Raw genomic sequence first — 18,076 nt, forward strand, 5'->3', positions numbered from 1 at the left:
AAATTTTCAGGAGCGATATTGGTCATAGTTATTCATCATGTTATGTGAGTGAATTTCCCTCATAAAATAATTTAGGGGGTGAATGTGCAAGGGTTAATACGAACTGATCAAGCTTAAAGGGCCCTGAATGATGTTTGAATGAATGCATGGGTCATTTTCAAGAGTATGCTGTTCACAGTTCTCCCTCTATTATGGTTCTTCTCTCCTTGTTTTCTGGACCCAACTTATTCCATCCTAGGGTGGGAAAAAAAAGGTGATGATGATGATGATGATGATGATGATGATGATGATGATATCAAATACTAGGACCACTGCACAGGATATGCAGCTTAATAACATGTGTTCTTTCAATATTACAATCACCTAAATGAGAAATATGTTGATTATCACATGCAACATATTAAAAAAAAAAAAAAAAAAAAAAGTTCAGCATATTCTTCACATGTAGAGTTGAGGTAATCATACTTTCAAACAATACTTTCTCACTTGAACACACTATAAAACGAAGCTTACACAGCCTTAAGTATTCGGGCAATAAATACTGTGATACTAACCAATTTAGAACTAGATCACTCATAATAAACTGAGGAGAAAGTATGGTAAGTAGTATCTGCTTCTCCCAGTTTAGCAACACTTGCATTGATGTGCTTAGTGAACTTGAGTGTCTCAGCATCCCGGTAGACAAGAGCGAGACAGTTGGCCCGGGGTAACACTGTCAACAGCTGCAGACAAGAAAATCTCAGTTAGGACACCTGATGATCTAGTGGATCACAATGCTCCACCAAAAGTGGTTTATAAAGGTTTATATCCAAAAAGGGTTTGGGTTTACTGCTGACATAATAAAGCACACCTTGACAGACTTCTATTTTGCATAAATATTTATTCTGAGTACAAAAAAATGTATCTGCATTGTAAATCGATATTTATGCAAAACAAAAGTCCACCAAGGCGAGTTGTTAGGCTAGAGGCAAAACACTTCTGCTAACTAAGGCCAAGTATTGTATCTCGGAGTAGATTTAACATGTAAAGTACAGGGAAGCATTTTTGAGCCTTGGATTTTCCTCCCAAGCAAGTCCTAAACCCACTCAAATGAGTCCCAAAACAAGTTTAAAGCCAATCTAAATGACCTAACAGCTGTAAAAGAAGCTAACCTAAGCTCAACACCTGTAAATAACTCACTAAAACCAAAAAATAAAATCTAAAAACCATCAAATATAAGTCTGGAAACACTCAAGCTTAGTAAACTGTACCTCAAAATGGCAATGTTCACCCCACCTATGGCTAAAACACATTAATCTAAGTCTAAAAACAGTTTATAAATCAACCTAAACACACAATTTTAGTCTAAAATATCATCAAAATCAGTTTTAAAAAATCAAAACTCATTGTTAAACAGGAGTCTTGCCATTGTTAGGCAGGGTATGGTGGTATTTCTACCCCCATTGGTAAGCCGGGGTATCACATGTAGGGGTATCGTATTTCGAGGTATACCTGTATTGCATAGCACCCCCCATTGGGTCAACAATTGGCATCAAGCCCGATATTGTGTTACTATCCGTCTCAACCCTCTATCCTAAAAACTTTACTATGAGTAAAAGATGAAAACTAAGCATATAATACAATAAAATAACGATACAGTACAGTAAGAGTGCACCAGTCGGCAGCCACTTACAAGCCAGCTGATACACCTCAACACAACATATTGCATAGAAACACCAGTTATGTCCCGTTTAGGTGCCGAATGTTGCATAATTTAACTTGATATTGCTTTAACAGAGCTGAGCCAACAGCGACAGATATTGCACTAGGCCAAATGTTGAAACAATGGATAACTGAAAGTTTATGGTATATACCTGTATATATCTATGTATGTATGTATATATCTATCTATTGCCAGACGCCTCAATCCCATAAGGGGAGACCACAAACAAATCACTGGTTGCCTGACATTTCACTGCACTTCCCCGAGCACACACTACCCTCTCTCATCTACCTCACCACTCCTTTCCTCCATCTCATCCTCAGCCTCCCCCTCCCTCTCCCCCCCTCCACCCAATTCACATAAAGTCTCCTTGTTAGTCTCTCATTCTCCATACTCTCCACGTGGCTAAACCACCACAATGAATTTCTCCTAACGCTTTCTATCACACACACATCCACACCACAACACTCCTTCACTTCCTGATTTGTTAGTCTGTCTCTCCATGTAACTCCACATGCTCCTCTCACATAACTTATTTCCACTGCTCTCACTGTTGATTTGTGTCCTTCCAACAAGGTCCAAGCTTCACTTTCATATGTTAGAGTTGGTATCAAAATACTATTTTGCAGCAACTTTTTCACTACCATGCTCACTTCCCTATTTCTTATCACTGCTTTCAAAGAACCTGCAGCGACTTTTTTACTTCCATGCCCTCTTCCCTATTTCTTATCACTGCTTTCAAAGAACCAGCAATCTTTCTTCCTTGTTGTACCCTTTCAAGCACTTCATCATCCAAACTTCTATTGTTAATCATCACACTACCTTAGCACTTAAATGCACTCACATTTTCCACTTCCTCATCATCCAACATCACTATATGTCCAGTGACTTCACTTCTCTCGAAGACCATAACTTTACTCTTCCCTATATTCACTTTTTAGATTCCGTTTCTTACACATTCTCTCAAACTCATTCACCAAGACTTGTGGTTCCCCCTTCATCTTCACTTAACACAGTATCATCTGCAAACAACAATACAGTAAGTTTTCAAATGCTGCCCTCTCTCATTAGGGCCACTCCAACATCCAATGCTCTACTATACCTTGTATCTCTTTTATAACCCCATCCATATTCAGACTGAACAACCATGGAGACATGGTTTCATCCCTGTTTCAATCCAACATTCAGACAGAAAAATTCACTCAGTTCGCTATCCACATGCAGTGCAGTCTTGCCACCCTCATACATATTCTTCACTGCATTCAGCAACTTCCCATTTACTCCATATATTCTTAATATATTTCATATTCCTTGTCTATCCACTCTGTCACATGCTTTCTCTAAATCCATGAAGGTAACATACAACTTCTTTCCTTTCTCTAGAAACTTTTCCACTAAAGACCTAAGGATGAATATCTGATCTACACAACCTCTTCCTTTCCTACAACCTCTCTGTTCTTCTCCAGCTAATTCCTCTATTATTTTCCTAATTCTATCAATAAGTATCCTTCCATATACTTTGCCTATTACACTAAGAAGACAAATGTTCCTATGATTACCACACTTTTTTTTTTTCCCCTTTTCCTTTGTATAGGAGAATAATTATACCTGACTTCCAATCCTCCAGGACTCTACCTTCCTCCTAGGTCAATCTGCACATCTTCCATATCCATTCTACAACCATCTCTCCCCCATTCTTCAGCATTTCACCACACACTTCATAAATGCCTGGGGCTTTAAGTATCCTTCCATATACTTTGTCTATTACACTAAGAAGACAAATGTCCCTGTGATTACCACACTTTTTTTTTCCGTTTTCCTTTGTACAGGAGAATAATTATACCTGACTTCCAATCCTCCAGGACTCTACCTTCCTCCTAGGTCAATCTGCACATCTTCCATATCCATTCTACAATTATCTCTCCCCCACTCTTCAGCATTTCACAACACTATTCATAAATTCCTGGGGCTTTCCCCATTTTCACTTTCATCATTGCTTCCATTACTTCCATCCTACTGATCTCATCTTCCCTTCTCACCACCCACCTTCTTCCAGCCATTCCCCAGCCACTTATACTTGTATTACTTTCATTCTCTATGTTTAACAATTCTTTAAAGTGTTTTCTCCATTTGCTCACTTTTTCTTGCTTCTCCACAATCAATTTATCATTTCTATCTTTCACCCCTACTTGTCTAACTCTCTTTACCTCCTTCCAGAAAATTTTCTTACATTCCCTCCACTTTACACTTAAATTCCTTCCAACTTCCACATCCACTCTCTTCTTACTCTCTCTTACTAATCTTCTCACCTCTCTCTTTCTATCTACATATATCTCTCTCATTCATCTCTCAGCTTCCTCCATTCCTCTGCTTCCCATCCACTCACTATAATGCTTTCTTCTTTTGCACCACAGCTTGTCCCACCTCTTCATTCCACCAAGCTGTTCCTTGCACCCCTTTTTGTCTTCTCTTCACCCCACACACCACCTCATATGCTGCACAGATTTCTCCTGTGGAAATCTTGCACACACCTTCCACCTCCGTCATCTGCTCCAACTGATATTTACACAATCGCTCCTCCACTTCTCTCTTATTTTCTGTGTTTTTTTCCATACTCTTGCAACTTTTCTACCCTCCTTGTATGGACTACTTCCTCCTGTCCTTCCCTCCTCCTATTCCTCCACTGCATCTGAACCCTGACTTTCACCAACCACCACTTACAGAAAGACCACCCCCCCAACCTCTGCAAACTCTTGCATCCATTACATACCTTCTCATTCTGTCATCCACACACACACAATGCCTTCTGTTCATTCAATTTACCACCTACCCTTCTCATCACTTGCCTCATATACCTGTGGTTCATTTTGGGCCTAAAGAGGGTACTGGCTATCACCAACCCCCTCCCTGCATGTAAGTCCACTAGAGCACTGCCATCATCATCCACTTCTGCAGGCACACTATATTCACCAACTATTCCATTCACCTTCACATTCCCTACTTTCCATTCATATCTCCAATCAAAAACACTCTCATTCCTCTCAAACTTTTCCGCGTACATTTCCAGATGTGCCAAGAACTCGTCCTTCACTCTGCTTGCACGATCTTGCATCGACGCATACACACACACAAACACACACAATCTCCCACGTTTGTATTTCCACTTTCAATCTTACCCACACAATCCTTACACCAACCGATCCATGCTCTCTTAAATTCCCCTTCCATCTCTTGCACACAAAAATACATACACCCTCTTTTGTTGTCTCATTCTCACCTACTCCCGCGCATATACCCCATCCATACTCCAACTCTCTCACACTCTCACACATCCATTTAGTCACAGTTAATCCACATATGTCCACAGTACACTCTCAATTATCCACTGTAATTCAACCGAGCCCTATGCCAAATAATGTGTAATGCTGGATATTGCATATCGAGCTCAACATTCGGCTTTGAGCCGGATATTGCGATTATATCCATCTCAAGCCTCTATCCTTAACTTGCCCATGAGTATAAGATGAAAACTAAGCATATAAAAACAATACAGTAATGATACAGTACAATGATAAAGCACTGTACACAGTGTATTACTGTATGTACCTGCCAAATGTTGGTACTGATGGGGAGAAACTGCACTGGGGGGTTCGCACTCAGAAACATTACAGTACACAATATAGCACAGGGGAATTTTAACAAAAACAACAGAGCACTTGGACATGAGCACTGATAAGCCAGTAGCTTTGCAATAAAATATAGTACAGCAGATTGAACATAGGATGCCAAAGAGTTAGTCAAACGACCATGGATTTGTGACTGCATGGTCAGAAGAGCGGGAGTGCACAGGCATGTCTTGATTCTACAACATCCACAGACGAGAATGAATGCATGGCTGTATTTTTGGTGCGCCAGATAAGCAACACCCACGACAGATTCTGATTGGCTGGCATGTAGCAGGCGTTTTCATCGGCTCCCGAGTTTCGGGATATCCCCTGGCGCTGGTTGGCTACTACTTACAAGCAGGTTGAGACCCCTCAGTGTCAAATATTGCACTGGACTGCCAGTTCTCCATTTCAGCACTGGATGTTGCATAAAAATCGCTGGATACTGCTTTAACCCATGGATTGCGCAATTACCTTTTTTTTATCCCACCCCATGGTGCACAAAAAAAGAAGGGATTTTTTTTTTTTTTTTTTTTTTTTTTTTTTTTTTTTATAATAAACTTGAAGATAAACATTCAGGGGATCACCTGGTGAAAAGAAAAATATCTCTCTCTGTCTCTGCGTAGGGCCATGCGTAAGTTTACATACGGGAGTAGTGAATAAATGATTTTTTTTTTTTTTTTTAATTATAAACTTGAAGATAAACATCCAGGGCATCATCTGGTGAACAGAAAAAAATTTCTCTCTCTCCATCTTTGCGTATCATCATGCGTAAGTTTTCGTGGGGGTCGAGTTATTTACGGTGATGCACAGCCAGCACAACCTGAGCTGTGGCTCGCAACGCAATGCTACCCAGCCTAAGATGTGGCTTGCAATCCACGGGTTAATAGAGCCAAGATAGTTGCAGATAACTGAGAGTTTACTGTATACAGTAAACCCTTCATAAGCTGAACTATATGAGGCTCTAGGAGAATTTGACGAACCGAATTTTCTAATAGGAAATACTTGAAAAAAAAAACTATATTAGCCCCCAATAACTGCAAACTATTAATGTGATTACTTGTTTATTAACACTAAACTAATGATGCATTTAAGAAGCAATAAAAATAAACAATAAAAACAATTCGGTGCATGTCATACGCCAAACTAGGATACGGGGTCGTATAGATGGAGAGGTGCAACAGTCACTTAATTACATAAGTTTTGCACTTATCTACAGTACCGTACTTCATTATACTATCAATTAAACTAAACTGTAACACCTGGAATACAATAAACTAAAATGTAGCACATGGAAAATATGAAACTAAAATGTAACCCTTTGAATAAAGACTTAAGTCACACCCTGGTCAGAGCTCAACTAACCAAAAATTCCACCTTCTGCAGAGTCAACTTACTGAGGTTTTACTGTACGCACACATGCATGCACACATGCACACACGCATGCACACGCACACGCACACACCCACACCCACACCCACACACAAGGTCTGCCCAAAAAGAAACCAAACTTTTAAACAGATCACCAACTAGCTGGCATAGCATGACTGTGACAGGAGCACGTGTAGCAGCAACTTTGAGCTTTAGTCTAATTCTACCCGCATCACACCACATCACTCACCCATCAAGGTACAAGCACTTGAGTGAAAATGTGTTAAGTGAACCTGGCGGTTTGCTGCAAGCTGGACAACGATTGAAAGGACATCATTCATCATGAGTTTGCTCCACATGACTATACAGTCAACAACGAGTCTTACTTGGACGTCCTGTAGAGTCTGAGAGAGGCAGTGCAAAGGAAGAGACCTGAGACATGGGAAAACAAAACCTGGATGCTGCACCATGACAATGCACCTGCTCATGCATAACTACCTATCCATGACTTTCTGGCAAAGTACAAGACAACTATCATCCCCCAGCTGCCCTACTCTCCAGATCTGGCCCGTGCAGACTCTTATTTGTACCCAGAATTGAAATCCACCTTGAAAGGTTGCCAATTTAGCACGAGACGAGACCAATGAACTGTCAAGTGCACTAACATGTTCACTCATGCACGTGTGCCTTGATGACTAAGCGACGAGACATGATGCAGCAAATGTTAGACCACGGCTGAAAGTTGCTCCCATTGCGATCACACTTCGCTGGTTAGTTGGTGTGATATTTGAAAAGTTCAGTTGATTTTGGACTGACTTTGTATATAAGTAGACCCATGCTATAACGGACTAATTGCAGGGGAGCCACATCTGATAAAGCTGATAGCCCGTCATATACTACGGTCCTTCCCCCCTCCCCTGGTGTGGGACTTCAAGCATAAGTTTTAAAATACATGAGTAAAACAGTAGTACGGTACTGAAAAGGAAAAATTTTACACTACCTTGGTCCATAATTTCACTCTTTAACAGCTTATTTCATATCCTTGTCATAGCATTTCTTCATGATTAGTACAATATTATTATACTCAGCTATTACAACTCAGCAGTCATAATGGGGAGATGGGAATCTCAGGTCACACTGGAGTAAAGGCATAGGAAACATGTATTATACACTGTACCTGTACAGATGGAGGTACAATATTTAAGTTGCCACTCTTCAGGTATGCTGTATACTGAGTTAACTGTCATTTATCATCACTGTTGGTAAAGATGGTTTCTGATGGCTCTGGTGTTACATCTGGTAGAGAGTCCAGAGGTGATGGGGGTTGGGGTACCGGAGGCTGTACTGCTGGATCGTAAGGTTATATGGAGGCTGGTTGAGGATGACACCACAGTCACAGTGGAGTTCTCTGACTGTGTAGTGCCTCTTGGCAGCTGGAGAGGGCACAGGCTTGAAAAGCTGGGAGATCTTTGCCTGGATCTGCGTTGGTTGTTGCGGCTGCATTAACTCCAGTCGGATGAGCATGACCTCTTAATGTTGAGCCAGAGGTCCTCCAACTTTGACTATGATGGACAGGACTGAATCTGTAACATCAATGTCTGCCGTTAGTGATGTAGTAGGTGCATCCTACTCCTCCTCCTCTTCCCCCTTTGCCAGTGCCTTGCCTTGTAGTTCAGTCACAATCTCCTCCTCCATCTGGTGATGGTAGCTAGGCATACCAGCATCATCATCCAGTCACTCTTGCAGCTCCTCCTCAGCAGCTTCCAACAATTCTTCCATCCTCAGCAGCTTTAACCCCTCAAAATCATGCTGTGGTGCTGGAGTTTTGGGGGTTCTGAGGAGCTTGCACCACTCATTCTTGAGCAGGACAAGGGGCACTTTCTTCCCCACCTCAGTCCAGTTGAAGGTGGCATCCTTTCTGATGTTTTTCTTGAAAATGTGGAGGGTTTTCTTCCCTCTGGTGTCTTCACAGTCAGCCTGGTCCATCCCATCCTCCGTCACAACATGGCACTGTTGCAGGTAGAGGTTTCTGTAGTGCCTCCTAGCACTGTCTATAACTCCCTGGTCCATGAGTTAGATAAAGGCAGTGGTGTTGGCTGGCAGAGACAAAGCTTTTCCCCATGAAAGATGGGCTGGTGCACTGTCCAACAGCTGCACTGCCTTCATGTCACCAGGACTGATGCCATACCTTTTTTGGTATTGCCTCAAAAGGGACGAAACTGTGGTGAAACCAGTCATGAATGATATTCTGGGTAAACCAGGAGGAACTGATACCATGGTACTCCACATGAAGCTTGGCTATGATGTCCTTGTGCGACCTGGGTCACTTTCTCTTACCTACTGCAACTGGCAGTAGGCAATGAGCACTATCAGCACCAGCACAGGCCAGAGTGAAGTTGTTTTATGCCTTGGTGTGCTGCCAGTATCTTTCAAAGCCTGGCTATTTTGATGAAGAACATGCTAGAAGAGTCCAGCCTCATCTGCACTGTAGATTTAAAACTCATGCAAGCCCTCCTCTACTATCAACATCCAAAGATGCTGGATGAATTGCTCTACAGCACCAACATCAGCAGTGAGCATCTCTTTAGTTATGGTCTTGTTAGCAATGCCATGGCACCTTCTGAATCTCCACAGCCAGCCATTACTACACTTGAACTTTTTTATTCTAAGGGATGTAGCCTTTGCGCTGCGTGCTGGATGTCCATGCCACACACAGGGACATCCTCATTTCACTCCCGTGTGTACCAATACTACACTACTTAGTTGAGTTTCTTGTTAGGCAGCTTCCTAGTCCTGAACACATACATCCCCCTCAACCTGCCTTCCATTTTCTTCATTATCTCCTTTGCTTTGTCTTTAGCCTTCAGGATATCATGAAGAGTTGACCTCTTAACTCCTAAAGGGCGGTCAACGTTCCCAAACGTCCGCTAAGGAAAGGGCAGTTGACGTTCCGGAATGAATTCCTATTCTGAGGGCCTAATATAATTATGAAACAAATGGGAGATATGGCAACAGTGCCTGTTATGATGTGAATGTATCTCACAACACCACCTTAAGTCACTTCCAGTTGATGCACGTGGCCGTAAACAACAGAGATGTGTTGTGTGCAAGAATTCAGCAAGATGCTCAGGTAAACGCAGAGATGTGACTACGTGGTGCCCTGAATGTGGTGTGGGTCTCTGTATCAATTGCTTTACAGAATACCACACACTAAAGACATATTAGTGTGAAGAGTTGTAATATACATTCATTCATTCATTGCCAGACGCCATGTATCCCAGACGGGGTGGCCAAGGGCTCAGAGTTAATTGTTTTACAGGGAGGGGCACTAATCCTCCACCAACCCCACTTGACACGTAGGGATGCCAACAGCATCTGGTGTTCCCAGGCGGTCACCCATCCAAGTACTAACCAGACCCAGCGTTGCTTAACTACCGTAATTTACCATTTCTGCCTCGATTAACCTCTTCAATTTGGTTATATATTTCTGGTTTTCTTCATGCTCCCTCCAGAATAATTTTATTACAACCTGGGAAAGGATTCTCATACTGAAGGGTTAACAAAGGCAGTACCTAACACCTTCAGTTCAATAAGTCTATCCCAAGGTGAAAAACAGCCTGAAGGTAGCAAGAATATTACAAAAAGTACATCACCATGGTAAAATGGTTAATGATTGATGTAATGTTAACAGGAGGCATGAAGAACTGAACCTTTCTCCTTTAGCAAACTTCAGAAGTTCCAGAAAATACAGAGCAGTAGAACCACAAGCATTCACTACATAAAATGATCAACCAACTACGAGGCAAGATATATTGTGTGTTTTTTTACTTCTAGTGATTACCCATCAAAACTGCTGAGTAGCTTAGTAGTACTGTAGTTCTATATAGATTCTGAGAAGTACTACAGTAACTGAATGGAAAGTACACATATATCTGTATATACTGAACAACTCCTCTGTGCACCAACCTTCTATTATATTCCTTCTAAATTCGTCCCCTCTCTCTCTTCCTGCACTGGTTACTTCTTTATCTATCTGCTCCAAATAATGTCAACTTTTTTTTCTTTTTTTTTTTCATGAATACAAAGAATGTGCTAAGAAAAAAACTCATAAAGGGTCACTATGTAATACCATGTGATACAAAGAAGTTGGCCAAAAATAGTTAATGGAATTTCCTGAGAGGTTCTTTAATTGCAGTAGTTAGGTTTCCAACTTGTCTCCTCCACCAAGCAGCGGTACACCTTGGTCAACAACATAGGATTCAATACTCTGCCTTTCTCAATCTCTTACAGTTGTACATAATACAATTATCCCCGTACTATCCGGATGCCCACTTTTTGGACACCCCACTTACCGGACATTGTGGGCCTGGACCTTTGGAACCCAAAAATGGCCAAAAAAAAGAAAAAAATCCCCCCAAAATCCAAATTTTTTCCCACCCGTAATTTGAAATTGCCGTGCTGCACCGAACAGCTGTTTACACCATGGCCCCTTCACCCCTTCCTTCCTCCCCCCTCCCCCCTCCCCTGACAGGGTTGCCATTTGGTATTTTTCATTACCAAATGTGGGACAATTTGGTAATGAAAAATTCATTTGGTAATTAATCAGAACAATGCATTACCAAATGGATTTTTCACATGTATGTGGATACACAGGAAGGAGATGGTGGATTATTTGCACTCTCTGATTAATCTGCTAGCCTACATAGCGTGAAAATAATCAACATGCTGTTAATTATAAGGAGAGTGATTACATGTATTTCCACTTGTATATATAATTAGTGAGGAATAAATGCTAGCTTTACGAATTTGGTATTGAAAAGTTAAATTTGGTAATGAAAATTGAGGAGTTTGGTAATGTGGCCGTTGCGATTTGGCAACTCTGTTTCAACATCATCAACAGTTACTGCCTAACTTCAATGGTGAGGAGATGCTTATCGCAATGGAAGTCACACGTGCTCGCTTTTTGTGAACAGTGAAAAAACTGCAATACCTCGCCACTAGACCACACGGGAATTTACAGTGTTGTGAAATGTTAAGAAATCAGAACTTAGAGTGCAAAGGATCAACTGTGGAGTTCAAATTGGCAGTTGAAACTGGCTTGGTGCAGTTAAGAACAATGCGCTGTGTCAAACAATTATAACTCGCAGTGCAATGAATTAAGTGCTGACAACACTGGATTATTGTACGTGCTTCAAGAGCATTTTCACCACTGCCAAAGCCTTTGTGAAGACGGCCACAGACATGCTGTAAGGTACAGTCACTTCTAATTCCTCATTCATTGGTTCCTTTTCATTTATTTCATACTTTACTTCCATTATTGGTGTGAACAGAGTCTTAAATAGGCTTAAATAGGTGCTATGCATGTCCGGTAGGGAGTTATTTAGGTGGCTTTCAAAGTTAGGCTGGGTTAGGATCCTTAACCCGCCCCATCCCGAAGTTTTTGGACCTTTTTTTTTTTTTGGCTCAAACATCCGCTTTTGGTGAGAAACATCGAAAATTCATAGAGAAATCGCTCACCTGAGGTTTAAAATACTCGATTTAGGTACGAGTACTTCCTTACCTGACTGGGTTTTCTAACAGGCTGGCACCAAAGAAAACGAGTTCTATGGGAGGGTAACTATTTTATCCATTCATAAACAGTATCTATTTATTTACTTGGTACGAATTTATATGTAGTACAAGAGTATATTGGTTTTCAAACAGCAATATAGGCATTATAAGCATTGTTTCACTCACTAACTCATCACCATTCATGACCTTTTGTTTCCCACATTACCTGATCATCATTTCTGACTGTTTCTTCCCCTAATGCTATGTAAACTTTGTCCTCCACATTGTCATCGATTGGGGAATCACTGTGGCCCTAAATGTCTTTATTGGCCAGGTCACTGGTAACAGGTGAATTGCCAAGACAATGGCGTGCAGGGGGGGGGGGGAGGTTATGCGGTGTAAGGCATTGTTCCTGCTTGGCATCTTGTAGAGGAATAGAGGAAGGTGTCCCGTGTATACGTGCCAAAAATCACTCGCGAAATCACTCGTGAAAATTGAAAATTGTGCAAATTAGGGACCTTGCAATGTTGCCGAGTTAATTCACGTCGCCGGGACGGCGCGGGTTAAGTACCAGTCCAGGAGCCAGGGGCCCACTTTCCAGACATGCCTTTGCATGTTACATTGCTCTATTACAATGGATAGTGGAGGGATTACTGTATTTACATATGTAAGATCATAACTGCAGAAACATAAGAAAAACTTTACATTACAATAAAGTGTGTAGTGTTCAAAGCATACCACGAAGACAAAACTAAGTACATAATGTAAAAATAGTATAATTTAGGCTGCTGTTACAAATAAGAGCAGAAAACCAGACTCTCTCCCCACCTGCTCTCAGTCTTGTGCTACTGAGAGTGACCTTGACGCACCACCACCCTTCTCACTCACCTCTCACCACCACCCAGCCCACACACAATTTGAAGAAAGCAACACCAAATTCTTTATTTTTTCAGCTATCCTGATACATTTATGCATGTTTTGCCGGATTTCTTAACACTTTATTTTTTCCAAAATAATTAATCCCACACGGATGTAAAATTGGAAAGTAGCCTCCTGTTTAAGGATTACGGCCATATTTGAGCATAAGGTCACACCCGCTCATGCCTTTCTCGTGCATCTTGATCTCTTCCATCTTCTCTACAAATGTCATAATCCTCCTCTTGGCTTTTTCAGAAGTGGAGGCGCTAGGAGATTCCTTACATGAAGCCATTTTTCACAAATCACAATGGGAAAACACCTGGCACACTTGAATGGTGCATGCTGTTGTGTTAATGCAACAAAAGGCACAGCAACACTAAGGCTGACCATGTGCAGTACAATATGTTCACAGACTCTGGTCTCACTCACGCCTACTAAAAGTAGCTCCAAAATAGCTCAATTCAACACTACTTCCCCTCTGCAATCTCTCCAACCTGGCCATAGTGTGTGAGAAAATCTGCCACCAATGTTGGTAACTGCATTCTGAGTCACCCCACACAGTGATCTGAAAGGGATGCATAATGTGGCCCCTGTAACAGATAATATATGTTAAAGACAAAAAACTGTCCAGTGGGCTCAGAGATATCTGAAAGGTCTGTCTGATGTGCCTCATTTTTCATTCAGTCATTCATCATCTAACACAGCGTTGCCCCATGAGAAACACAGGACCCTAGGGGTGGGCAAGTTGGTCCTGACATTTAAGATGAGAGTGACCAGCTTCACTCATCCCTGAGTGGCATTATATGAGCAATAAACCCCAACCATCCCCTGAATATAACCTGCATTGGCTCAAACTGATTGGAGCGCCTTAATTACCCACTAAACCACTGGGCACAGTAATTTGGTTATGTGGTTACCACCGAGCATAGTAAAAGGTTTTCTGGTGTAGAGGAAACCACTTGGTTTGTCACTCAGTGTAGAGTCACCCGCAGACAGAAGGAAGAGGACAGAAAGAAGGAAAGAAAGACAGAAGGGGAAGGATGGAAAAAAGGTACCAAGAGAGGAAAGGGCACGCACCCAAGAGCAGCACTACATCAAGTGAGTGGATGGTGAATGCAACAGCCTATATTATTCAGTATGTCTGATGGTTTGTCTGGGTGACTGTAGTGTCCAATAAATCCAACATCCAGTCTATCAAGGTATATCAAAAGAGAAAAGCAGGAATGGAAAAATGGTGGTAACAAACTGGAATATCTGGCTGCCACGTGCAGGGCTAGAAACAACGTATACAGGGCAAAATCTGAGCCTTGGAAACTTTTACTGGATAACCTAAATAGCACTGAAAAGAATATTATACTTACGGTGCCAAATCAGATGAAGAGGGAAAACATGGATATCATTGGTGCCCAGTGTCTGATGACGGAAAGGTAGTGGTGGACAGCATATTAAAGACACCTGGGGAAAGCATTATAACCAGTTGCTAAATGAGGAATTTGCCTGCAACACGTTTGCAGTCAGAGAAGCCAGTGTTTGGCCCTAGGCGTTTGATTGATGCTGCTACTGTGAGCAAGGCAATATGCAGGATGTTGTTGGGGATGGCAGAGGGTGTCTGGGCTGATTGCTGTAATGCTGAAGGCCTCAGGAGATGTAGGAGTGGGTTTTTTTACTGATTTGATTAATAGATTATATTAAGAGTGTTGTCACAGATGACTGGCTGAAGAGTGTGATTGTATATGCATACAGGAGGAAGGGTGATGCCCTGGAAAGAGGAAATCATACAGGCACAAAACTTTTGGGACAGATAATGAAGGTAATGGGGAGAATCCTAGAAGTTATCTATCTATCTATCTATCTATTGCCAGACGCCTCAATCCCGTTTGGGGTGGCCACAAACAAATCGCCTCCAAGTCGCCCTGTCCCCCGCCATTTCACTGCCCTGCTCTCAACTCACACCCCCCTCTCTCATATATCTCTCCACCCCATCCCTCCATCTCATCCTCGGCCTCCCCCTCCCTCTTTCCCCCTCCACCTCACTCACATACACTCTCTTCGTCAGTCTTTCACCCTCCATCCTCTCCACATGGCCAAGTTATGATAAGGGAAATACCGAATACTGATGAGATGCAGTTTATGTCTATGTCAAGCAAAGAGACCACTGATGCCATATTCATCGTCTGACGATAGAAATGGGAGCTGTACTTTGTTTCTGTTGATTTGGAGAAGGCCTTTGACAAAGTCCCTTGGGAGGGGTGAGGTGGACAATGGGAAAGCTTAGGATCAAGGAGTGGCTGGTTAGAGTGGTTATGGCTATGTATATGGGTGCTTGCACCCAGCAGAGAGTAAATGGAAGTTTGAGTGATGGCTGACATGAACGTTGGCATGCATGAGGAGTCAGTCTTTTACCCCTTTCTGTTTGTAAATGATGCTTGAAGCTCTCTCACATGACTTCAGAAAGGGACTTCTACTGAAGTATTGTATGCTGATGACTTGGTGCTGGTTGTAGAGAATGAAAAGGAGGTGAAGGAAAGATTCAGGAAATGGAGAGACAGAATGAGGCACAAGGATTTTAGAGTAAATGCAGATAAATCAAAAGCAATGATATCTAGGGCTGGTGGCGGTATGTCAACAAGAAGGGAATGTGGCCAAGCGCAGTCTGACACAAAGGTATGGAAAGTAACTCTATTTTGTGCAGTGTTTGTGATAAGTGGGTGCATAAGAAATGAAGTGGTATTAGAGGTAGACTGTGAAATAATGCTGAGTTCGTGTGTGCAATGCATTGGGGAGAGCATGTAGAGACTGCCAGGTGTGAAAGCATTATCTTGCTGGTGTGCTTCTTGAGTGTGTGGATGAGTTTTGTTATTTGAAAGGCATGTTATGTGGCTAGGGTAAGGAGTAGTTGGAGGAAGTTCAGGGGGCGGTTGCCTCTTCTAACACTAAGAGGGCTCTTTCTGCATGCCAAGCGACCTTTGTATGCGGCATGTGTTGAGTGTGATGCTGTAATGCTGTATGGTCATGAGACCTGGGCAGCAATGAGGATATCTGTTGGCTCAAACATACAGAAATGACAATGGTTAGATGGATGTGAAATAAGTCCTTGAATGCAAGGCCTGGGAGGCCTAGGATTATGATTAAAGAGTTGAGAAGAAGGATTAGACTGGAATGTATTGGTGCTGTGATGAAGAGGCATAGATTGAGACGGTCTGGGCATGCTGAGAAGATGGAGGAGGACAACTGAGTGCAGAACATGAGAAGCGTGAACATCAGCGGTAGGACGGCGAGAAGCAGACTGAAAAAGACCTGGGATGATGTCATAGAGTGTGACCTCAGGGATACAGGACTGAACAAGGAGGCTACCAGAGATTGAGCTGTGTGAAGAGCGGCCATTAGGTGATGAAGGCCGATACATCCAAGCCTGTTGGAGCCTTTACAGGAAATACAATACAATATGACAATAAAATGGGAGGCGTGAGGTATACACTAGCTGCTAGGCAAAGTTCCAATGGTGCTCAGCATGTTAGGAACAAGGGGACTGGTTGTAATCAGTCCACAAGGTATACTAGGTGATAAGTGGTTGGTCCATCCCACAGAAGTGAGCACTGGCACTTAAACTAGTAGGCAGTCAAGACTCAGCTTACACCATACTGCCATGCTACAAGGCAAAGAAGATATGTTAACTGCATTGGATTTTTTACCCTACTGTGAGATGCAATCTGGGTACCTCTCAGCTTCCTGAGACAGTTGAAGGGTGTGGGGAGGAAATGGCAGGTATAACTCAATTCTGGCCATCTTCGTGCTTAGCCTGATAAGAAACTAAGTTCCTCAAATGAATGTGAAACCAGAGTCTGTAACTGGCTGAAGTGACAATGAAGATTAATGGGTTGAAGCATGGGAGGGGAACAGGTATTGATAAGGTACAGTGTATAAAAAATATATCAAAACCATACGAAATCACCCAGTGCTCTCAATATTTCAGGGAAAAAAAAAAAAAAAAAAAAAAAAAGATAATCACCTAGTGGCTTGAAAGAAAATCCCTCAAATAATGAGGTCCAGATACTGTTCTAAAAATTAATATTAATATGAATCACACACCTGAGTCCTCATACATAATTTTGACTTGAAGTTCACAGAGAAGGGCTTTGCCCTAAGGGTAAAACAAGGACAATTCTTGTCGACCATCAATTTTACAAATCCCTGAAAATGTAGCCCAGGTTTAGTTTGGGACTTGATCGTGTGCAGTTAGAAGAAATCCCCAGAACTAAACCTATGTCAAAGTGGTATCCAATGGGTAAAGCAAAATTATCCCAATCTATGTCCTTACAAAATTACTATTCACTGTAAGGTTACTGGTGATGACATGCAGAAGCATTTAGATATGGCTGCAAGGATTCACAATAGCATGTATGTTTTCCGCGCTGAAAAGAAAACATCGGGTTGTTGTTACTGCTATTCAACCCCAGTCTGTCTGGTCAAGCAGACCATCAACCACTGGCAAGCAACTGCCCCTGCAGGGCCATTCTGTGCAATGGATCGATGTACCCTTGTGATAAGCAGAGTTTTCCCACAGCAATGCACAGGGAAAAGTGTGGTTAACAGGGGCACCATAGCAGGCTCCACATCACCCCAGTACCTGGTTATGTGGTTACCGCCCAACAATGTAAATGGTTTCCTGGGTTACAGGAAACCATTAGGCTTGTCACTCAATGCAGAGCCACCTGGACTGGAACGAAGGGTAACAAAAAGTGACAAGAAGGATGGAAGAAATAGGAAAAGTGGAGTGTACACCCCCCCAAAAATGATAAACAGTGAAGGAAGAAGACAACATTTGATTTTATGATGATGCATCTTTGCACGTCAGTGGGACTATGAACCG

The 18,076-nt window shown here is 42.1% G+C and overlaps 1 protein-coding gene across 1 annotated transcript in view; it reads right to left on the reverse strand.

The window, feature by feature from the left end:
- Nucleotides 1-352: 352 nt before the first annotated feature.
- The window catches only part of LOC145402101 (prolyl 3-hydroxylase OGFOD1-like), an 89,133-nt gene continuing 71,409 nt past the window's right edge, over nucleotides 353-18,076 (reverse strand). The window contains exon 9 of the mRNA XM_080274217.1: nucleotides 353-722. Coding sequence (XP_080130343.1) covers nucleotides 570-722 — 153 coding nt within the window. The 3' untranslated portion in view covers nucleotides 353-569. The remainder of the gene's footprint in view (nucleotides 723-18,076) is intronic.

Source organism: Coenobita brevimanus, chromosome 57, assembly GCF_032717465.1.
Source record: "Coenobita brevimanus isolate Jiangsu-jjx chromosome 57, ASM3271746v2, whole genome shotgun sequence".
In the NCBI taxonomy this organism is placed as follows: domain Eukaryota; kingdom Metazoa; phylum Arthropoda; class Malacostraca; order Decapoda; family Coenobitidae; genus Coenobita; species Coenobita brevimanus.